This window comes from Anomalospiza imberbis, chromosome 2 (genome assembly GCF_031753505.1).
Source record: "Anomalospiza imberbis isolate Cuckoo-Finch-1a 21T00152 chromosome 2, ASM3175350v1, whole genome shotgun sequence".
Lineage (NCBI taxonomy): Eukaryota > Metazoa > Chordata > Aves > Passeriformes > Viduidae > Anomalospiza > Anomalospiza imberbis.
This window is the reverse complement of record NC_089682.1, coordinates 46,863,250-46,887,437: the sequence shown is the minus strand read 5'-3', so window position 1 is coordinate 46,887,437 and position 24,188 is coordinate 46,863,250. Positions and strand designations below refer to the sequence as shown.

Here is a 24,188-nt window from a genome sequence, read left to right as displayed (position 1 = left end):
GCTATTACAGCTCTCCACCTGCCTTGGATCCCAAAATCAAGTCATTAGTGTTCTCATGTATATCAACAGATTTTTGAAGTGAAGTGGTTTTCACTTACATTTAAATTAAACACCTTGGGTTTTTTAGGATTATACTTAGATGATATTTAGTGGTGAGAGGAATGATGGATTTGTCTTTACAAACAAGCTGTGGGTCTGCTGGTAGATAAAACTAGCACTGATAAAAGGATCAATGGGAAGGATTCCACTGATTGATGAATGGAAAAAGATATTTGCTCTTACAAACAAACTTTAGGTTTGCTGATAAATGAAATTGGGCATTGAAAGATTTCAGAAACAATGGGGAAAACCATAAATTCCATAAAAATTAAAAAGGGAGGGTTATACATTAGGGGGAAATCTTTGGTATCAGGCGTATTGGGAAGCCTGTACCTCTCAAGTTCCTCAGCCAATGGGGAAAGAGAGAAGGGAAATGCAACCGGGAAATTAGGATAAAAGAAGAGGCTGCATCCTCCAAAAATTTGAGAGACCCCAGGGGAATGTCCCATGGCCTCTTCCTTTATTTGAATAAAGTAAAAGGACTCCTCTGTCTCCTTTTTGGACATAAATCTCTGATGTTTGTGGATTCATTTTCCTAACAGTGGGAAGTGTAACATTTTAATATCCACTATATAAATATCTGAAAGGTTTCAAAATACCTTCATTTTGCTCCGTATCTTCAGCCACTCTAACCTGAAGAAATAGGTTCCATGAATGACATTACAAAACCAAACCAAAAAACCAAATCAAACAAACAAAAAACCAAACCCAACCCCCTCCCCCCACAATCCTGACACAACTTAAGCACTTTTGAAAAGGAAGGAGGGTCCAGAATTCAGAGGTAGACCATTAGTCCTACAAAATGAAAGATACTTCACCATTTATCCAGATCTTCCTTTTGAAGAACAGTGGCAAAACTTCCATATTCTGAATGCAAATCACTTTTTAGTTACTCCACTTGGAGTGCACAGCTGCTTTTTAAAGGTCAGGATCCACTTCAATGTGCCCCTATTCTTCAACTCATGACTTTTCACATATTTGAATGTTTTACCAGCCCTTCTGGCCAATAATAGAATAATTTTATTTTCAAAATAAGTATTTTTTAGCAAATGAAAAGCTTATTGTGACAGCACAACATCTTTATATCCAGTGTAAAAGCAACATGGTGGTATAAATATATGCATCATTGTATTACACAGAATCTATTATACACATTCCAGTTAACCATGGAAAAATTAACAGGTGTAGATGACCACTGATTATGGCCACAAAGTATTTTTGTGAACAAGATTTTGAGAAAATTGAGGAAAAATCTGGTTTCTGGAAAGATGACAACCTTGGGATTCCATTTTTGTTTTCAATGAAGTCAATGATTTTTATTTTTAAGGATGCTGTATATAAGAATGCACTTTGTATTAAAACAAAGATCAATACTTTACAGTTTAAGAAACTTTACATATGTACATAAATTATACATCAGGAATGGTTTTAAAGCTCAAAATGAGTGGTGGGAAAAGTCTATTTTCCTTCTATTAGAATCTTGAACTCTTTTACGTTGTGATCATTTGCAACAGTAACGGCATGATCCAGAGCTCGGATACTTGCTAGAAGCTTTATGATCTGCTTGATGTGCTCCCTAAAAAAGAGGCAGGAGAAGTCAATACAGAAACAGAACAATCAATGACATTGATTAATTTTCCAACAGAAGACTACATTATGGAGCCAGATATTTCATATTCCTGTTGCAGATTTTATATTTGCTTAATGAGGTAATGGCAACAGATTTGTTAAATGCTGGGAAAAAGCAAGACAGAAGATAGATATCAAATTAGAACCTGCTATGAAAACAGGATAATTGGATGTTTCTCTTCCAATACAAATTTTTACCAAGCTATCATTTCACCTGGTGAAGAAAGCTCTTTCAAATTTAGAAACATACCAGCAAACAAGAGAGTTCAAAAACTTAAATAAACTTAAATCCCAAACTGTTACACTGAGACACAGGATTGTACCAAGACTGGAAGACTGTTCATTCCTGTGCTGTTGCTGCTCCCATAGCATGTCAGCTTACTTGGTCAGCAGTAATGTGTCTAATGCAAACTTTTAATTAAGCTGATCATTGGATTCAAGTAAAATCACTCTTGGATCTCGGGCGAAATAGGTTCATCTAGTTGGCTGTGTAAATAGTTAAGAACTTTTGAACTGTATACAAAAGACAGTTTGCAATTTAGAAGCCACGATGCAGGAATCAGCAACAGGCTCACAAGGAGAAACAGTCCAAACATGGTAGCTACAAAATTTGGCAGAATCATAGAATGCTTTGGGTTGGAAGGTATCTTAAAGCTTATCTCAGTCCAGCTCCCTGCCATGGACAGGGACACATTCCAGCAGACCAGGTTGCTTAGAGCTACATCCAGCCTGACACTGAGCATTTGTAGGGACAGGAAGCTTCTCTGGGCAACATGTGCCAAGGCCTCACCACCTTCACAGCCAAGAATTCCTTCCCAATATCTAACACAAATATCTCCTCCTTCAAGTTTAAAGCCACTTCCCCTTGTCCTCACAGTATCTGCTCATATAAAAAGTGGTTCTCCCTGCTTTTTATAAAAAACCCCTTTAAGACTCCAGGACACTAAGCAGTAGTGCAAAATATATTATCAGCATTCCAGTATTTCCAGCAGTTGCTATTTTCAGATACCTTAAAAATATCCATTCCTAACGTGTGAATTCAAAGAAGTTTCCAAAAACACACAGCAGGATGGAGGGAGTTACCCATGTTTACATGCATTGGCAAAATAAATCAAATCTCAAGAGCTGCAACAGCTTTCACTCAAAATAAGTTACCTTGCATTTCTCTTCTCTACATCAGAGCAACCAATGCTGTTTCTGTAAATTGTATCAGCCAGGTGAACAAGGTATCTACAGAAGTTTTCTAGCTGAGAAATCGTCTTGTCTCCCGTTAGATTAGTGAACCACTGCTTAGGGAAGCAAGCAATTACCTACGAAAAATGGGAAAAAGGAAGTTAAACACAACGTCACAAAATTGTTAAAAGCTAGGTAACGTGTAACTTGTGACGTCTGCCTAGTAAGACTGCAGGGATAAGGCACAACTGAGTGAAAAAATGAGAAAACTACCAAAAAAGCCCACACCAAAATCCAAGAAGTAAAGCACTGAAACCCACAGTATACCTAATCCATCTGCAGGCATGAGCCAGAGGAGGTTATTTCTTTAGTCTGTATGCTACAAAAAAAAAAAAAAAAAAATCTATTTTTCACGGACTACAGCTTTTGAGGTATCAAAGCCTAGATTTCATAGGCAACGTCAAGTTTTAACTATATTTTCCTTCCATTTTAAATCTATTACTTTAAACATGGCTTGATTTTACTTACACTTTGAGCTTTCTTAATGCTGTCCTCTCCATACTCTGAGTTTTGAAAAGCCATAAGAATGTATCTATTTAGCAACCCATCTATGGACAGCTCCTGTAGAGTTTTGTTTGAAAGGATTCCATACCACTGGAGAAAGTTTCCCAGTAACTAAAAATACAACACAGGGAAAATAACTATTCCAAAATGTACTGAAATCAGAGAGTTGATCAAACACATCAAACATTTTTAAATATTTTAAATGTTTTGCAAACCTATTCAGAATACAGTCTCCTTTGCTGTTGCCATTTGAACAGAAAATTCCAGAAAAGAGTTCTGTTTATGTGATCATGGAGAGCAACTGTTCAATCAACATCAGTCTGTTTCTGTTTAGCTGCGAGTTAATTTTCTTCAGTCTTTTATTAGAAATAAACTATGACAGCCACAGCTTTGAGCTCCCATATTCCCCAAAAGTAATATATTTTATTCTGACAAGCACAAGGATATAAAAAACCTGGGGTGAGTAAGCTAAGTGACCTCATAACATTCGAGTTGAAATGATGGTGTTTCCTCTTGACAACCTTTTCAACAACAAAACTAATTAGGTTGGAAAAGACCTCTGAGATCAAGTCCACTCTTAGACCAAATACCACCTTGTCAACTTCACCAGAATATGGAGTGCCATGTCCATCTTCAAAAACACCTCCAGGGATGTGACTCCACCACCTTGCCAGGTAGCCCATCCCCGTGGTTAACTATCCTTTCTGTGAAAAAATTCTTCTCGATGTCCATCCTGAAGCTCTCCTGGCAGAGCTTGAGGACATTTCCTCTCATCCTGTCACTGGCTGCCTGGGAGCAGAGCCAGACGCCATTTGACCACACTCCACTGTCAGGCAGTGATAAGGTGCCCCGTCCTGTCTCCCCGCTTCCCCACCTCCTCTTTCCAGGCTAAACAACCCCAACTCCCTCAGCTGCTCCTCACAGGACCTCCCCTCTAGACTCTTCCCAGCTCCATTCCCATCTCTGGACATGCTCCAGCCCCTCAATGGCCTTCCTGAATTGAGAGGCCCAGAGCTGGACACAGCATTCGAGGTGTGGCCTCAGCAGTGCCCAGCACAGAGGGACAATCACTGTCCTGGTCCTTCTGGACACACCACTGCTGGTACAGGCCAAGTGCCCTTGACCTTCTTGTTCACCTGGGCACACCTGGCTTGCCTTCATCTGCTGTTGACCTGCACCCCCAGGGCCTTTCCTGCCCAGTAGCTTTCCAGCCACTCAGGCCCCAGTTCTGGGGTTACTGTGGACAAAGCGTAGGGACCCAGCACTTCACCTTGCTGACCCTCATCCCACTGGCCTCATCATTCCAGGTCTCTCTGCAGAGCCTTCCTGCCCTTCAACAGATCAACGCTCCTGCCCAACTTGTGGTGTCGTCCACAAATTTACTGAGGGTGCACTTGATCCCCTCATCTAGATCATCAGTAAGGATATAAAACAGGACTGGGCCCAAAAGTGAGCCCTGAGGGACACCACTAGTGACTGGACACATCATGAAGAGGGCACAGTGCGTTATCAAAGACTAAGAATCCAGAGTTGGAGTTTTTGCAAGTGAAGTTGAAGCAGTTTCCATCTACCATTTTCCACAAATTTGAGGAGGATTTTATTGCTTCACTGTCTTAGACCAAAGATTTACCGGACATATTTACTGACTTACCTTAACAGAGGACCAAAACTGACGTTGGAAAAACAAATATGGACCAGAGTTCTTGTTTTCTAAGATGCTGGAAAGTAAGACATTTCTTTAATGAGCAACCAAGACCACACCTCTGTCTTGAATTTGCTGGCTTTTTCCTTCCAAAACACAGTTAATTTCCATAAATATTCTCTTTCATCCTTCTTGTCTCTGCTAAATGCTCCCAGAAGGATGACAAAAGATCTTGTGTACCCAGGCACTGAACCACACTGGGAATAACCCCTCTTAACTATGGACAGAACACAGTGACTTGCTAAGAAAGGTCTAATACCATAGTTGAAAGCAAACTTACTTTTTTGGATACAAGGGCATGAATACATCATCATCTAGTGTTCTCCTCATTCTTAGCAACAAGGCCTTTAAAAGCATCTGAAACAGGTAATTTGTTTTTAAATGTCCAATGCACTGCTTAGTAGTTAAACACTCAGAAACTGATTTTTAAAGCAACAAAGAACACTTGTGACCGTAACAATAAACATACATACATATTTGAGCACACAAACAGTCTAAAAGAAGTCTGTAATAATTAACAGAGCAGAAATTTGACACTTTCAATCAAAACTTGAACTCTTATTACCACTTCCTGCACTCACAGAAGGCAAGTAAAACAACCCAATTTCCAGGCAATACATTTGAAAAGGCTGCAAAGATCTAAAAAAGAAAAGTCCAAGTATTTGTAGCCAACCCTTACAAAACTGGAGACCAGCAAGTCTTACTACATCTGGTGTATATTTTTATCTCTAGTATCTATTTTGGGGAGGCTTCACTAAGTTTCTTCTTTTAATTTATCACCATACTTTACTCCCCACAATAAGGCTGCAGAGCACCAAATAATTTTTAAATAATTTTTCTTGCTGTATTTCCCAACATAAGGTATTAAAAATGTATTCAAATTCCTTTACATATGCAACATATTAAAGAAAAAAATCCAACAACTTACTTGTGTATTTTTGTTTTCTGCATTCACCACTGAGGGATATCCATCTATTAGTTTCTGTACAATTGCTACCATTCTAGAAGTCTGTGTGGTAGAAAAGGGATCCCAGATATTTTCAGAAATTACTGTAAGAGATTAAAGAATTACTCCACTTTACAAATACTCAAATACAGTAATTATTATACAAATACAGTATTATATACTCAAATACAGTATTATATACTCAAATCCATGCAATTATTTACAAAACAGTAAAATCTGAAAGCACAAACAAGCATCAGACTCCACAACCCCCTCCCTCCCATTTTTTCAGCCTATACCTGTTAATTTAGGAAGAACAACTCTCTCTACAATGGTAGGCAACAGTGAAATATCAGCATCATCTTTCACCTGCTCCTGCTCTTCACAGCCATAAAACAGCAATGACTCAAACCACAACATTGTTTCAAAATCTCGACACTTGCCCTAATAAAAAAAGAACTGGGGTTAGATTCCTATACAAAGATTTGAAGTCAACACATAGAAAAAGTATTATGCACGCAAATACAATACACTCACAGAAACAACTTTAAAACACTGGCAAATGAACCAATTCATTCTACCAGCATAGCCACTAGATGTAACAAAAAGAGAAAATGGCTGTAGCAAGACTGATTTTTTAGCAGTTGTTGCTCCACAGATTTTAACTTCTACTTACACCTAAACTAAACAAAAGCCTTCAGATTAGCATACAAGTCGGAAGTACAGCTCAAGTGTGCTGCATTTTAAAATTATGCCTTCTGGATTTAAAATCCCTTTTTATGAGCACCTTGTAATTTTTCTACCTCAACAAAATGCTTACCAGGATCAGTAACAGAGAGTAGTGAATACAGTTAGATTTGATAATTCTCTACCATGCCTCCAACTAACATGAACTTTGTTTTGTCAACCTGAAAACTCAGAGAAATAGCATGGGGGAAGAGAGAATGCAGAAAAAATGTTTTAAATTTAATGATGGCATCTTTCTTAGATTTTTTTCTTGCTTGATTAATGAAGTCAAACATCAAATTAATAAAATTATTTAATATTATAAAAATAATTTACATTATTATATTAATTATTATTAACACTCTCAACTTTCTCTGAAGAGAAGTGATGCCTCCCCCTCCTCTACACTTGGAGAAAAGGTGATAAAGAAACCCCTTCTACAGATACTCTCTTGGTAGGTTAAGGAAAAAAAAAAGCACTTCTGAACAAACGATCAGAGAGGGAGTCAAAAGCTACATGAACTGTTTGTCCTGGTGGCATCTCATGAAATACATATCCAGGCTGGACAATGAATGTGTGCCAGGGATACTGGGCTGCCACAGTACTGTCCTGTTTTTCCCATGTTCCCTACATAATAACTGGGTTGTGAGTACTATGAGAAAGGCTTGGAAATTGCCAGCCAGAATTCTACAGGGTATGGAGGTGTAGGCGAGAGACAGATACATAACCTAGAGACACAGGTTGTAATTCCACATAAGAACAAACTTCTTAGTTCCACTTCTGATGAAACAGCATTATCTAGAGTCACAATTTTCTCTTAAGTATTTTAAAGACTAAATGTATTTTCACAGAACCATACAATGGTTTGGGTTGAAAGGGACCTTAAAGATCACCTCGTTCCAACCCACCACCACGGGCAGTTGCAGATTTTTTGGTCTACATCACTTCCTGAGAAAGATCTGGCAATGTGCCAAATTTAACTCTGGTTTGCTGGGAACAGAGTATCAACTAGTCCAGGCACTCCCAAGAAAAACTTTGCTGCAAGACAGGTACCCATTTGAAACTTCATCCCTAGAACACACCTTTAGGAGAAGCATGCATCAAAGGTCCAATTTACTTTGCTCTGCTCAAGTGCAAAAGAACCACCATGTAGCAGCTAAGACAGAAGCTGCTTGCAGAAGAGCTTACCTCCAAAGGAGTCCAGGTAAGCAGCTGAAGTCTGATTAAAGGGTTAAACAACTTTGGTAAACACAGGCCAATATAAGCATCCTTGTAAGAAGCAAAGTACTTGGAGCGCCAAGCTTCAAACTGTGACTTAATGCAATCAATCGAGTAAAAACTTTCCAAAACATCTTCGAAAACTTTGCTGGATTCTTTCAATATACGATCTAGCAGGGGAGAAATGGAACAAAAAGTTAATCACCTACTCCCTGTAATGCCTCCTCCAAGACATTCTTTGATGCTCACTGGCATAAGCTAACTCCCACTAACAAAACAAAAAAAAAACCCCATCACCTTTAGAAACTCTGTTACTCCTGCCTCGAGCACACAAAGCTATAAGAACAGGAGCACGAGTACTGTCCAATAGACTGCTTTATCACAGGTGCTACTTTAAACATTTCATGGAAGGATTTCAAGTTACCAGACGTAATTAGGATTGGTGACGTACTGGACTGTAGTCAGAGTGGATCTAACTTCAAAACTGGCCTTGCTTTGCACAGCAGTTTCAAACAGCTGTTCTCCAGGCCCCTTCCAACCCAGATTATTCTAGAACTTTGATAATCCAAGTGCAAATATAGGAGGACATCTCAAATAAGCCAATTGAACAGGCAGTTCAGACAGGGTGGGTCCTGGCAGACACCATGCTAAAACGCTGTCCAAAACTCCAGAACATGCCTGTTAGCACTGGGTAGTGATTACAATTCTCTAGCACCTTCTTTTCTTTTTTTTTTTTTTTTTTTTTTTTTTTTTTTTTTTTAATTTACAGTACCAGTAGTCTGTGCTTCTATGCAGTCCAGACTTTTTTCTCTATATATTATTTTCCCTTCATCTTTTCTACTTCTCAGGGTTAGTTCCATTTTAATCAGCCATATTTGCCACAGACACACTTGTAAATGTCTGGTTACAGTAGTAACCCTTACACAATGAACACAACTAGTACACGCAGCAGGCACAGACAGGGCTGAGGAAACAGGAGATTATGTCATATAACCACACTTTTCATACTGGGATTAAGAAAAAACACTACATATAAAGTTATTAGGTCCAAAGTGCACACCTCTGTTCCACTGCTGTTTCTGGACTAAAATGAGAGCTGCAAACAATAGTAAAAAAGCTTTACAAACACTCTGCCTATTCAGAAACTGAAGAAATTTCTACAAAAGTTTTTTGCACACATAAATTGCCAAGTTACCAAGTGCAATTCAGTCTCATTGAATCTAGATAATTTAATTTAACAAAGTTAATTACAGCACCTAACAACCCTGATCTGTTGTTCTGTTTCTCCAAGACCCCTCCCTGTACACAGAAAATCGGTGCAATCATAAAATTGCAGTAAATTAGACAGCAACTAAAAGTGTGGAAACTGTCTGCACTTTCAAAGAACCTAACAGCTAGACAGTTCATTTAATTGCTTTTCTAATATGTTCATACTTTGGGTCTCCACAACCACCTATATCAATGACTTTGCCATTTATTAGATTCTCTGTGGGAAATGACATCTTTATTTTAAACCTACCCTATCACTTAATTTCATGGTCCCTAGCTATCATACTGTGAAAAGTTTATATTGTTCTACTTGAAGAGACTAAAACCATTCAATCCCTCCTCAAAAGTACACAAGCAATTCTATGCATGCAATCCTTGCTGGTCTCCTCCTCCTCAATTCTTCTAACCTTACTGTCTTTTAATCAGAGCAAATGCTAATTGAACCACAAGATTTTTCTGCAATGTTTGCATTCAACATTGTTTTCTATCATTTGCAAACTTTACCAGGCTGCAACAAGACTATACAAAACTTTTGTCATTGCATGTCTAGAAGTTTATTCACAACTCCACTAAATACTTGCTATGAACCAAAAAAAGACTTCTAAAGCACGGAGGTTTTCAAAATTTCCCAAGTAAGACAAACATGTATTTCAAGAATTATAAACTATTTTACAAATTGGAAGACTTACTGACAGTCCAAAAGCTTACTGCCTGCCAGCAAATGCGTATTAGAATTAAATAAAAAGAAACTCACTAAGGATGGGTTATTCAGTCAGCTGCAAGACACACAACAGGTTAGTGATAGAGACTATTCTGGTCACATTGATGATCTAGAAATCAAAAATTCCTAAAGTCCTTCCAAAATATGTTGAAGTATATAAACAGGGCTGCATTTGGATCTAATAAAGTATTTGGTATATTGTTATGTAAGAAAATTGGGATTGTTCAGCCTGGAGAATAGGCTTCAGAGTAGCTTAATTGTGGCCTTAGAGTACCTGAAGGGAGTCTGCAGGATGGAGAGGGACTAGTTACAAGGGCCTGGAGTGACAGGACAAGGGAGAATGGCTACCCACTGACAGAGGGCACGGTTAGACAGGATACGGGGAAAAAATTCTTCCCCTGTGAGGGTGGTGAGGCCCTAGCACAGGTTGCCCAGAGAAGCTGTGACTGCTCCATGCCTGGAAGTGCTCAAGGCCAGCTTGGATGGGGCTTGGAGCAACCTCGTCTAGTGAAAGGTGTCCCTGCCCATGGCAGGGGAGTGGAACTGGCTGGGATTTAAGGTCCCTTCCAACCCAGACCATGCTGTGGTTCTGTGATAAAGCTTGGGTAGCTTTTCTAACCTCGCTCCAAATTGAAGTTTGTGATATCTGTTGAAGTTTCCTCGTCATCGCTGGAAAGGCCTTCAAGGTGATCTGCCATCTTCCCAGTTTGCTCTCTCGCTTGTCTGCGGCGAGCTCTGAAAGGAGTAGCAGTATAAACCAGCTATAGTAAAGCAAGAGAAACCAGCTGTTTTCCCCACCTTAGGCTTGTCCTTTAGGTTCTAGGGAAATCAAACTGAAAAGAACTTCTACTATGCCACAACCTCAAGCATTCCACTATGTTGCTGCATCAAACAATGGAAAGAAACAAAACCAGCAGAGACCACATAGATATGGAATACATTTACTATGGTTTCTTTTAGTGATTTTAAATCAGTATCATGGAATGTTTTGTACATTTGCACAATAAGCTGGGATATATAAGAATACCCCTGCCCAGCGTAACAGCTGAAGTGTTTTCTTCCCTTGGCAGGGAAGAAGCAAACATTGCCACTCATGTTAATATGTCACACAGTTATATCTTGCAGGCAAAGACTCCTAAAGGAGAAAAGAAATCTTATTCTCTACCTTCTAGCCTCTCTTTCTGCAGTCCGACGCTTGACTTGTTCTTGATAGATAATTCTGTCTCGCCCAAAAGAATCAAGATTTGGAGCCATCAGTGCTTTATCTGTAAAATTACATCAATGAAAATTAAAATGCTTGTTTATGATTCTGTAAATGTGCTGTAGGCAGTTTCATAAGAGCCTTTTACCCACTTTTAAACTAAGTGTAATTTGAAAGTCGAAGTATCAAAAAAGAAAAAAAAACCACAATGCACCCCAGAAGCCTGAATGCACGATGTGTAGAGGTTAAAACAGAAAGTAGTGGACTTTGGAAAAATTTCCACTTAAATGCCAAGTAGTTTTCACCATACTTCACTCTAATCCCTGCACAACAGTGCCGAACTACACAGAAGTCAACAGTTTTAACAGAAATAGCTTAAATGAAATGTCCAAGAAAAAAGTGTTCCTTACATAAACACATTCACCACATAATTTTTAAGAAGAAAACTAGAAAAAAAAAATAGCAGACAAGAGTGACTGGGGCAAGAATATACGTTATTTCAGAGTTCTAGTCACGGTGTTTCTGAGTTCATATGCTTTGGATTGCCTAAAGTTTAAAACACATCAAAATCTACAGAAATATTAACCATCTTCCCTCCTTTTTTCAAGTTCTGCTTATCTATGTTCCTGGCTATAGACAACATCACAGCTAGAACAGCAGAGAGCAGGCAGGAGTGTTTCCAGTTCCTCCTTTCCAGGTAAATTTTAAACAGTAGACTGAATGCTAGCCACTGCTCAAGTCCACCCATTAAAGTATAAACATTAACATTTAAACAACACCCTATCCAAACTTCAGAAATAAATTTACATGTTCTGACAAAATCTATTTACAAATTTGTCATTTAAAGTATTAATACCAATCTATGTCAATACTCCTGTTCAATACCTGAACTACTAAGAGCCTTGTCTAAACTTCCAGATACTTAATAAGATCTCTCTGTAAAACCCAACTTCAGCAATAAGAACTATTCCCATCCTATTATTAAACATAATTATAAAAAAAATCCATTCTAAGCTTCTTTTAGGAAATAGGTTTCTAGTTCTCAAAACAGCATTTTCATGATAAAACTGCAAGGCCATGTGATGCCTGGAACGCCACATAATAGTCCTAAAAAGAATATGTATGCTAACCAGTCTACAAAGGAATGACCAACTCTGACATCCTAACATTTCATCATCTTGGTGAGTTCTAGCTAATGGTATTAACAAGATTTCACCTCTGACAACTGTGGCAGAACAGGGAAATGGCATTGATTATAGAGTTTTACATCAACAACAGGACAGAAAGCCATTTTTAAAAATGGGAAGCTCTCTGAAGCATAAAGAAGACTTCTATTAATAGGATATTTCATCCAAAGATTTAATATGCTGAATAAAAACTCCTCCAAGAAACATATATTTCCATCTAAATTAACATTAATCTTTTAGTAGAGTTTTAGATACTGAAGAGTAATCACCCTAAGAAACCTCCTTAGTGAGAATCCCCCATCCACAAATTCACAGTAAGCAAGCATTTTAACTGGCTATTCTTAAGCTGTATTTCATACAGGGTCACTGTATTAGCCTGATTAGTCTTCCAGGTCTTTAATTTACCAGTTAAGTGTCTGAAATCAAATACTTATACTGGCTACAAAACAGAACATTAGCTAGATGTCTAGCCTGCTTCGTGGCTTTATACAGTTAACTGTATACATTAAATTACATTTATAGATTCAGGTAGGTGAAAATATATTTTTTAAAAGTCCTGATATAAGAAAATGGGGAGTCACGTGCTACCACTCCTCTCACAATCACCATGCACACATTTTTAGTGCTAGGAAGGAGAAAATATAGTTAAGAGAAACAGAAAGGAGAGATGAAGTCAGAGTTACAGTGGTTTTGAGTTTAAAACAAAACAGATTAGAGAACTTTCATCTAAACTTGCTTCTACTCATCTCAAGAGTAAGAATAAACTTTAATAACAGAGTCATACATTAAACATTTACATTTCAATTAAGTCATGTTAAGTAAACAAGGTTGTTTAATGAATAATAAAAACCTTCAAGATGGACTGACTTGAATGGCTTGAAAACTCCGAAGATTCATCTTTAATATCATCTTGTCGTCTTTGGACAAGGCGGGAAGCTCGCTGTTTGTACACCTGGTGCATTGCAGATTCAAGTTCGTTAATCAGAGGCACCTGTAAAAATACAATACACCACGTAATACCCGGATCCTGAGCTGCTCAGCTTCTGGGGTCCCAGTCTATTCCGGAGCAAAACGCTGTCACTGTGCTCCCAGCAGCACAAAGTCCTGCCTTTTACTCATCTGTATCATTTGCACCAGGAAACAGTTCAAGGTATGGAAAGGGCATACATTTAACACTGGCAGCTTTCAATCAGAACAAAAGCATTCTGAAAGCAACTTCCACAGCTTGAATGAGTCTACACAGCCAGACATCCTATTAAGAGTGTGAAATATTCTTTCCAGTATTCTTGCTTTCCCTACCAAGCGTGTTACGTGTTACTTAAACGTCTGCAATGCTCAGATGTCAACTGTTTCCTCTCTATCTCTAAACAAGCATGTAGAAGTATTTTACACTTCAGTGAGAAAATCACCTGACTGTACGCAGTGAAAAACACACCCATCAATCCAACCTACTGTATTGTTTTGTGTCCTCTAACTTTTAATAGCATTTGCTGAAATATTATTACTGAAATGAAATAAAACCCTGCATAAGGGTGTTATGCCAACAGGTAATTCAAATCAGTCAAATACACCTCTAGCTTATCACTAAAATTAAAATAGTACAATTTGTACAAGTTATGCATTAAGTATAACCTTGAATTAATCAGGTAGGTCACATCAGATCTGTCGCTTTTTTTTCTTTCTTTAATGAACTATTTTGGTAGCATCTCTAATAGAAATAGATGACATTATGACAGCCAGGAATTTCCTGACATTAAATAGCAGACCAGAAGCTTTCACAATCTCTTAATTTGGAAAGGCAAGTCCTTTTGGTATGAACAGTTAAGCCATGTCCTCCTTACCTCTGAGACATATGCTTATTCCACAGTCTTCCGGCCTTTTATATTTCATTGCTGCCTACTATCCAGGATTATGTTTTTTTCCAAAACAAAAGATAAAATCAGAAATTGTTTCCTGAAGTATTTTCGAATGTGACTCAGCAACTATTAAAGAACCTCCTTCAGTAAAATGTAAAATTCTGAGTTCATAGCTACAGGGCCATTTCAGCTCGCTGAGACTGACATACATATCAGAGAAGAAACAGGTTTTAGCTTTATGGGATAAACGGGGCTCCAGAGATTAAAATGAAAGCAGCTCTGCACCATCTCAAAATATGCACACCTTTCTTTTGGAGAAAAAGAGTAGAGATAAAGACAAGGAGGGAATAATCTTCCAAGAGCTGGAAGTTCATATTTGGAATTTAAGACAGATTTGAAAAGAGAAATAATAGTTTAAAAATACTAGCTTTACTGCAGTTTACCATAGAAAATACAGCTTCTTTTCTTAAGCATGTAGAGGAAATTCTAAGATTGAAAAGTTAAATGAAAATTTTTCAACGCATCCCTAGTGGTTCTTTAATTTTCTCAGGATTAAAAAAAGAAACCTAGTGATGTATTCAGATATATGAATCCACTCAAAATATTTCCCATTCAGAATACAAGAGACTTAGAAGCCCTTATACTTCTCTAATCAATACTGTGGTTAATGAGTGGCTGACAATTTCACTGACTACTATAAAGTTATAGCTCTTATTCCCAGTTTTGTTTAGTCAGTACCTTAAATCCAGTGTTTTCAAGGGGATTTTTCATTCACTTCCCTTGTAAACAGTGGAAGAGGAAAAGCAGAAAGGTCTCTAAACATTTAGATCACAAGGATAATTCTGATACACAGAGCTTTGGTAATTCACTTTTTCAGGTAAAGTAACAGTTCATCTACTTGTGCTGTCAAAGGCATGCCCAGGACAATTCAATCTTTCTGTATCCACTGGACATTCCTACATTCAAAATGTAAAAATGCCATTGTGACTCACCAGCCTTCTCAGAAAGCATAATTTTTACAGTAATTACTTCTGAAGGAAGTCATGCAACCATCTTCCACTCTACTGTTTTTCTTATTTATTGGGGAAAAAAAGGTATTACACAAGATTTGACCTCTCTAGTGCTTGCTTCTAAAATCTGTGTAATAGCTGACTTCTCATACTCTGCTGAGCCTTAAGACTGGGCAAAGTGATCCTAACATTCAGAATCTCTTCAAAATACCATATTTAAATATATGTTTTCATATATGTATGTGTGTATATATATGTATATACACATATGGTATTATTATTATACATATACATATCCTCATGTATATTATAATAACTACATATATTATTGCAATAGTAACAACACTTTAAATAGAAGCAGTCAGGGCCACAGGTTCTACAAAAAAGCTGAAGGTAATTTATGTCTACACTCAAAAGATTGGAGCAATTTACCGTCCTACTGCATTTCATTTAAATAAAAATTCATACTGATTTTATTACTTGACTTTGTCCCCTTTCGAGACGTCCTTTTTAGAAAACTTTTCTGTATCCTGTGGGCTACTGGTTCTGAATTTGCTGGTACTTTTGTCATGCTGAAAGCACTGAATTCCAAACCACATTATCTGGCCAAACAATATCAAAATAAATGAAATGCTTCTGTTACACTGACCACATCACCTGCTGCTTTAGCAAGTCACTTTACATATAAGTACAGCAGCAGCCTCCACCTGAAACCAGCAAAACTCTGCAAATGCCCCTATGAAGCCTGAGATGATAAAAGTCACATCTTAAAAATATTTGAAAAAGACAGTTTATGCTATCAAGGAGAACCTCCACACATGGTTTATAGTCATCACAAAAGTAATTTACCAAAAGGTGTTTAGAAAGCAAACACTGAATAGAGACACAGATATTTAACTTGATTTCTGAAATACAAATTTATCTCAGAGTAAAAATGTAAAAACTTATCTTTAATAGGAAATCAGCCATCTGGGGAACCAGCACTGCCAGCGCTGCATATGAAAGTACCTTTATTAATCTTCAACAGCTAATGCTAATGTAGACTCAGGAATATGGCTTCTTAAGTGAACAATCAATTGAAACTAATTAGTTACACTAATCAATCAGCTGGGTGAATTAACTGTCCCACACTTCCTGGGTTTGCTCATGACACAGTTACTCTTCACTTTTACAGGACAAAGACTGGACTCTCCCAGTTCCACTAATAGAAGACAATATCAGCACCCAAAATGCTTCTCCATTCCTCTCTCACACCTAACAGGCTAGGCAAGCAGTAGCTTAAAACTACTCAATTATTCTGACAAGATATTAAGAAATTATTATACTACAATTGTATTTACGTTCGAAGACAATGAAGAAATAGCCAATATACTGCTAACTGAATTCTACAGCTTCTGTGTGTGCCTAATACATGTGTGTATATATATATCTATATATTCAAGAGTTTCTATTATATTTACAACAAAGTAAGTAATCAAAGCACAGTGCATAACTGTAAGAGAAAAGACTAAGTTTTTGACTTAGAGATGCATAAAAGTATCACACTACATGAAAGACATACATTTTTAAGTGTGGGTAGCTATGCTAGTTTTAAAACAACTTCTCTCCTTCAGACTCCAGAGCAATACCAAGAAACATCTGGCAGGAGGAAGTTTAGAATAACACAGAAAATACAAAGCCTCTTGTTATTGCATACATCAAGCACTCTAGAAAGTGGCAATGTTGTAATTCAGCCCTTATTTTTGCTAACCTGATGTCAAACACAAGTAAAAAGGAGTAGCTGAGTAAAGTTGAAACGCCAGAGTATCTACGAAAATCCTGAAGACATAAAATCTGCAAGTTTTTAGGCAATCTGAAGTCAGTGAGCTAGGAGGAGAGATTTCTGATAATGAGCTTAGCATGATATAAAGTTCTTTTCAATCCTCAAATAACCAAACCTTTTGAAGAATATGCTCTCAAAGGACTTTTTTCGAAAACAGAGGGAGATGTGCTGTTTGGCATGTAATGAGACCCCTTTTTTTTTTTTTTGTAAAGAGATTAATGTTTTTGCATCCTTACCTTTTCACTGAAACACTCAAGCAAGTCTTGGACATACCCTCGCATTTCTTGCAAAAACTTATACCGTTCACCAATACCCCCAGAAGACCCTTCTAATCTTTCAATTGCCATGGTAGAGTCCTCTTGGCTTTGCTGATGTTTCTCATATTGCTGCCGATTAGCTTTGTGCATTTCTTTCATAGAATCCAACCTGAAGGGCAATGGATAAATAGTAAATTTACATCCAAAAGTCTGTCTATTTCAGACCATTGAGACATCAAACAGACAGTACAGTGCAAGTACTGAGCCTATATACAGGAAATTTTGCAAAGAAATTCTCGACCTTTGATTTGTCACTTTCTCCCCACTCTTCATGAACCCTAAGGCTAATGGTCAATACTCTTTTGCTAGACTATGCTTTAGCGCATCGCACTGGCCACTCCTACAAACTTCTAGAGGAGTTGATAGCACACAGAATAGTGCAAGGCTGTCCCTAATGAAAAGCTGGCAGAACAGGTTGGGGGTGGACAGGAACTACAGCTTATACAAAGCATTCTTTTTCCTCTGCTAACTTGATTTACTGTCAAAGGCTGCAACATTACAAGGGGCATACAAACCAACTTTGAAGACATGTAAAGTGCAAGCAGTTCTTTACATATGATTTCTCATTGCAATTGTCTTGCTCATTCCATACCTTCTGCGTACCTGACAAGCAGATTACAGTGTTTAAGCCAAAAAATCCCTGTACACACTAAAAATTCAATTCTTTATCTACTGAAGGGGAAATCTCTGATTCACAGTTTAAAGGAATGCAGCTTGATAAGCTAAACACCTCATTGGCCTTTCATTTCTTCACTATAAGACTGTGCAGTGTCCAGAAGATGGAACTCAGACCTCTCTTCAACAAGATCAATGGCCTCAAATTTAAAGTTTCACTCCAGAGAAGCAATCCAAGGAGATTTTCGAACAAAGTGTCAATGTCATCTTCACTTTGAGCTTTTTTGTTTGCCTCTTTTTTTTTTTTAATGGATGTACCAGTCAGTTTCCAGCGATGAAACTCTGTGTTTGCTCACCGAGACTAAATGACACCTGAGGAACAGAAACCTAGGGGACAGGTTTTAAGTCTAAAAAGATGGTCTGTCCTACCTGTCTTTAAGCTGTTTCTTTACCAAATCAATAGTAACAGGAGTCATCTCATTACTGGGAGTTTTGAAAGGAACTGTATTATCTGTTTTTTGAGACTTGGTTTCTGATGATCCATATGAAGCATAGGTGTATGGAATGCCATATGATGAACCATAAGACAGTGTCTGATAAGTGTTCTGGTAGTACACATTATTCACTTCTGCAGGCTGACTTGGTTGAACCTAGTGGCAGAGGAAAACAAATTCTACTATATTAGGCTTTAAAGAAAATGGAAACTTTTTTAGACATTTCAAATCAAAGTGAAAAACATAAGCAGATACAGTTACAAAATGTAATTATCAAGGGGATTTAAGTATCCAATATGTAAGACAGAAGAAACAAATGCCCTCAAGAAGGTAAATGGACAAATTCCTAGTATCATTACCATTCTAAATACTTATACTATTTCTCTTTAAAGAACATCAGAATTTACAGACTTAATTTATCAAATGAAACAGCCATCTGTAAACTACTCAAGTTTGTAAAGGATTTAGCCAATACTTGCAGAAACAAATCAAAAAAGAGTGCACAATTATATACATGCCTGGGGTATGTTGATTCCTTTTCGTATCTGCTCTTGCTCCCACCTACTGAGTTCCTCATCTTGCTCCCCTGCCACTAGTGCTTCATCATCGCTTCCCTCAATACCTTCATACAAGTAAGAGAAAAGAAGATAGTGCATTCATAATTGTAAGGGCCACAAATTCAAAAACCTGAATCCATGCCTCAGTGAGAACATCTCAGAGTATCTTCCTTTCCTCTTCATGAGGAATTAAGGACACTGGCCTGTGAACTATTAGCACAGAGTTCCACTTGAAAGATCCAATGGGAAAATTCACAATTCACTGCTGGTAAAATCCTCTAAGGTCTAACTGCTTTTCCAAAAGGTTATTTTACCTGCTAGCCAGCAAAAAGGATTCTATAGCAAATGTTTTTCTTTTCACAATTATATACTCCCTAAAAACAGAGTACAGGAAAACCAAGAATTGACCCTAGTGTAAGTTTCTATCACAGTCAGCAGTGTGCACAGGAACATCGTTTTGTGCTCAAAATTTTACAAGCATATTCCATTATGTAGTACTTTTCCTCAGAAATGTTATGCAACTCCTGATTGTTTGAAAAACATGTTGTTTAAAAATGCTGAATGGGAGCACTCACAGTGAAAACAGTGTGAACATTTATCAGCTGATCTTCCAAAAAAGGGTTTACCTATTTCCTCAGCAATCTTTTGCCTTTGGGATTTTTCCTTCACTGTAAAAACTATCCTCCTCTTCTCGTCATCATCTTCATCATCACTGGCATCATTTTCATCTTCTCGAACAAGGCGGCCTTTACCTGGTTCACTGTCAACGGGGGTAAAGTCTCCCAGTTCACGAGCCATTTGACGCTTTTTCCTAGCAGCATGAATAAAAGCAGCATCTGGAATTTCTCCTAGAGACAGATGTATGCACGGTTAAACAACCACTGCAACAAAACAGGTGTTACTATTTCTTACTGCTCATCTTTGTCACTGTTATCAAATCATCTCTGCACACAGAAAAAAAAGAGGAGAGGAAGCAAATCCATACTCACAGAAAACATTTGCAAGCAACTTAGATGCTAAACATGTCAACTTTCTGACCAGAAACCCTCAAAGTTAGGATCATCACAGAAAGTCTGGCTCTACTTCCAGCAGCTCATGTCATATGAGCTCCTAGTGCTCCTACGTGAAATATTCCTAAAGAAGAGGAAGCCCTTTACAGGAGCTGACTACTGCAAAGGAAGGAAAAAAATGACTGTGTCATTTCCTATCCCAATATTGCTCCCAGCTCTTCTTATTTTGGGGGAATAAAAAGCATCAACCGTTTCAATACAAAATCATCAGTCAGAGATTAAGAGGACACCAAATCAGACACAGTTAATATACAAAAAATTGTACAATCAAGGGGAAACATGAAAAGCATCAGACCTAATTGAAAACTCTAAAATCTACTGCACAAAACTTAACACAGCTTACATAGGTCATATAAATCAACATGTGGACCCAGGACACCCATCTGGTATTTGGGGAACAAACTACCATAATTAGCAAACTAGTTTCAAAAATATTTTCTCAGAGTGATTTCTCTGGCCTCAGTGCCTGACTAGAACCTCAGTATACAAAACAGGATAGGAAAGTATTTCAGATACCGTGCAGACCCATAATTAAAACATTTTCATTAAAGAAGAAATTTTAACTGAAAGCAGCTAAATATCATGTGAAGTCACCTATTCCAAATCTAGATTTTCTTGCAGTTTGTCATCTACTGAGAGATGAACTCCTGCCTCTGACATCAGGATGAAGCATTCCATAACAAAACATTTTCTCCCATAAGATTTGTAAAACTGAGCACCTTTAGAAAATAGCAGTTGCTTGAACTCTCAGATGGTAAATTGTTGGAAACTATTTCCTAATCTCTCACACACATTAGTCTGCTACAACCATTGGCTAAATCACTTGGTAACTTATCAGGCATATTACAAAAACCAACCTGGGCGGAGAACATTCAGTGATGACAGAGGACTTGAAAAAGCACCACCAGCTTTTGGTTTTTCTTCTTCCTTCTCACTTTCAACTTCCATTTCTTCTTCACCATGCTCACTGTTTGCAGTCCCATCTTCTTGGCCTATATCCTTATTCTGTCCTATCTTTTCTAGTGGTGCTTCAACTGATAAGACAGCAAAGTCCATGTTTTACTCCATTTATAAAGATGACTCAAAAGTATTTTTTAAAGATATAACAACCAAAAGTGAAAATCAAACGAAAATGTTACATAATAATTGTATTATTTGAGAAAATACACTTTCTCAATTGTGATTAAATCACTGACATCTTATCAAAATAAAATGTGACAAGGCAGGCCCCACCAACCACTAAACATTCTTCATATTGTCAAGTATTAAGAAAGTGGGGGAACTCAACCTTGCGCAACCTTGTCAAAGTCTCTTTCAATGAGAAAGCACTGCCTGTGTTAGACCAAGTATTTCCACAAGAACTGATTGATGTCAAAAGAACCATTCATTTTCCTCTTGGGCTACGCCCTACATTAGGTGGGTAACATGCAGATACAGGCAGCAAGTATAAATAATGTGTAAAAAAATGCATGTTAAACCCAGCTACCCAAACCAAGCTGCACATATCTGAGGTTTCAGACTCAAGCACTTGTTTAGAGAATCCAGGCTACTCTCTCAGTAGCAGCCTTTAAGTCTTTGAACTATAGCCTCATGAATTAGGGAGAGTGAAACAAACAGAAATGAAACAAACATGGCCCCCACACACATGCGCAAAATGTAATGTTTTAAGGATCACTGTGACAGAAGCAAGAATCCAGGTTTTCACATATGATCTGAACACTAGCCGCAGAAATTATAATTTCTGGTTTTGCTCATGCCCCACACCACTGCATAGGCAATTTAAGGATTCTAGTAAGAAAGAATATGTGGGTTTTCTAAATGCAGACAAAATCTTTAAAAATAATTTAATTAAATTTAAAAAGGGTATTTCCTGCATGGGACTATGTTCAATCCCCAAGTGCTTCTCTAGCTCATTGCAATCTTTAGATCATAAGCCTCCCAGCTCATGCTCATTGCATTACATAATTTATGCAAAAACTTAAGTGAAAAAGGAAGCACTACACTTTACCAATGAGCTTACCAAAAACCAAAAGTACAATGAAATTGAAGTCCCAGGCTCTATTTCAAGCTCTCAAGGACTGTACATTATTAACAGATCCTTTTGCTCCAACACTTTAAATCTATCATCTTAATCAAGTCTACTCAAAGATCCAAGTCCTGAAACAGGCAGTTGTTTAACAGTTAACTTAATAACAAAGACCACCACTCTGCACCCCAAAAATCTTCCTTTTAGAAGAAAATGCATTATAAGAACACATCTTGTCAGATAAGCACCAGGTATATTTTCAAACTAATGGAATTCCTTCCCAATTCAATAGGCAATTCATCTGTCATAAACACAGCTGCAATTCAGAATACTGATGTCTACTGATAACCATCTAACAGAGCTGAGAAGTTCCATCCTTCTATGTTAACTTCTACATGAGAACCAAAGAACTTTCTACCAATGCAGAACAGCATTCCTAAGGCTCAAGTAACACATTTCATCTGTGCTTTACTTCAGCTCTAAATGCGAAATTCTCTTGAAGACTAACAATTCATTTTGAAAACAAGAAATTAAATTACAGTACTTCATCTTTTCCACTACAGAAGTTACTATTAGTTTTGCAATTACCATCTGTTGGAGAATTGACCTCTGTTCTAACTTTTGATTTTTCAAGATCTTCTTTGTATTCTTTCTTCAATTGTTTTACAATCTTTTTGCTGTAACTTGATTTCTTCACTTTGAAAACTTCTTCTGTTTCTTTAAAAGAGAAATTGGATAACATTACATGAGATCTGTCAAACATACTTATTTATTAGATCTCTAAATTTTGTACATCACAAATGCCATTAACAAACATTGTAGGGCTCTTTCACAGTCTATAGTAAAAGTCTAATTCTACGCCTTCAGTACTTCTATCAAGATTTCAAATCACGAGTCTTAGAAACCAAGTTTCAGTGATTTCAAGAGAATTCCTTCTAAAACGACTCAAAACTATACGAACTGTTCGGACAACAGACAGTGAGTCCGAGGTGACCCGTGAACACCAGCCACATCAGATTAAAACAACCTCGACACAAAGCCACGGGACAGATGCTCCTCAGCTAACACTGATGGCTCCAGGGGGAGACTACAGGCTGCACTTACTCCCGCACAAACCCGCGGGCCACCCAGGTGCAGTAAACGCAGCACAAGTAATGCACAGAAGCAACACAGAAGCAATCTGAACCCCTACACCACAACTAAGCCCGCTGGAAGCATGCTGGCCCCGCAGGAGCTATGTCGGGCCGGGGGAGGCCCGTGCATCCTCAGGCCCCCTTACCGTGCTCTCAGGGCTCGCCCCTCTTATGTGATCCCACATCACCCCAGGCCACAGGGGGACGGCCCTAAAAAAATAAATACTGGCTCTCTTGTAGGGCCGGGAGAGGATCAGAGCAGGCTGAGCAGCTCCGGGTCTCTTTCACTCCCGCAAGAAGTGACCCAAAAGCCAGGCAACCATCCGCCTCACCCTCCTCCTCGTCCTGGAAGCTGAGCAGGCTGGCCCTCGGCACCTCTTTGTTCTCCCGGGACCGCTTCTTCTCCTTGGGGCGCCCGCCTGCCGGCAGCCCATTGCCCTGCTGGGGCTGCGGCGGCGGCGGGGGGCGCAGGACAGCGGGCGCCGGCAGAGCCCCCAGGCCTGCTCGGTCGCCTCCCATCAAGCCCAGCCCCAAGCCGAGAGCCGCTCCGTAGCTCGCGGCGCAGGCGAAGGCCGCGGGGCTGCCGGGCAGGGCGAGGGGCACGCAGCCGGCGGGCAGCGGCAGGAGCCCAGCGCCCGACGCCAGCGGCACGGAGGCCTCGCTGGGCCCTTCCCCCGCCGTCCCGGCCGCCGACGCCGGCTCCTGAGGCGGCTCCTCGTCGCGCTCCTCATCCTCGTCCTCCGAGTCGTTCCGCTTCCGCACATTCACCCTCCGGGCCTTGCGGAACATCCCGCCAGGCACCCACCGGCCGCCCCCGGTGCCGTCCGCTCCGACCACCCCGCGCTGCGGCCCA

General features: G+C 38.8%; 1 protein-coding gene across 2 annotated transcripts; it reads right to left on the bottom strand.

The window, feature by feature from the left end:
- Window positions 1-1,096: 1,096 nt before the first annotated feature.
- Window positions 1,097-24,188, bottom strand: PAXBP1 (PAX3 and PAX7 binding protein 1). 2 transcript variants are annotated; one of them, XM_068180751.1, is made up of 18 exons: window positions 23,668-24,188; window positions 22,791-22,919; window positions 21,034-21,210; window positions 19,733-19,954; window positions 19,068-19,171; window positions 18,485-18,705; window positions 17,360-17,549; window positions 13,303-13,426; window positions 11,213-11,312; window positions 10,667-10,782; window positions 8,028-8,227; window positions 6,413-6,557; window positions 6,096-6,217; window positions 5,448-5,524; window positions 5,117-5,183; window positions 3,430-3,576; window positions 2,884-3,038; window positions 1,097-1,675 (listed from the first exon to the last, which is right to left on the bottom strand). In XM_068180751.1, exons 1-18 carry the CDS (start codon window positions 24,122-24,124, stop codon window positions 1,558-1,560), a joined length of 2,871 nt encoding a protein of 956 aa, XP_068036852.1. In that variant the 5' UTR covers window positions 24,125-24,188; the 3' UTR covers window positions 1,097-1,557. The 2 variants fall into 2 exon arrangements, with proteins under 2 accessions (XP_068036852.1, XP_068036853.1); XM_068180752.1 differs by having other exon boundaries at window positions 19,859-19,954.

Bases quoted from the DNA above. Each gene is read 5' to 3' on its own strand.
- PAXBP1 (XM_068180751.1), bottom strand. From the start codon at position 24,124: ATGTTCCGCAAGGCCCGGAGGGTGAATGTGCGGAAGCGGAACGACTCG. The intron at 17,550-18,484 runs GTAGGACAGACC...ATTGCCCTTCAG, and splicing joins AAGAAACAGCTTAAAGACAG to GTTGGATTCTATGAAAGAAA. The intron at 3,039-3,429 runs GTAAGTAAAATC...CATTTTTCGTAG, and splicing joins GCATTAAGAAAGCTCAAAGT to GTAATTGCTTGCTTCCCTAA.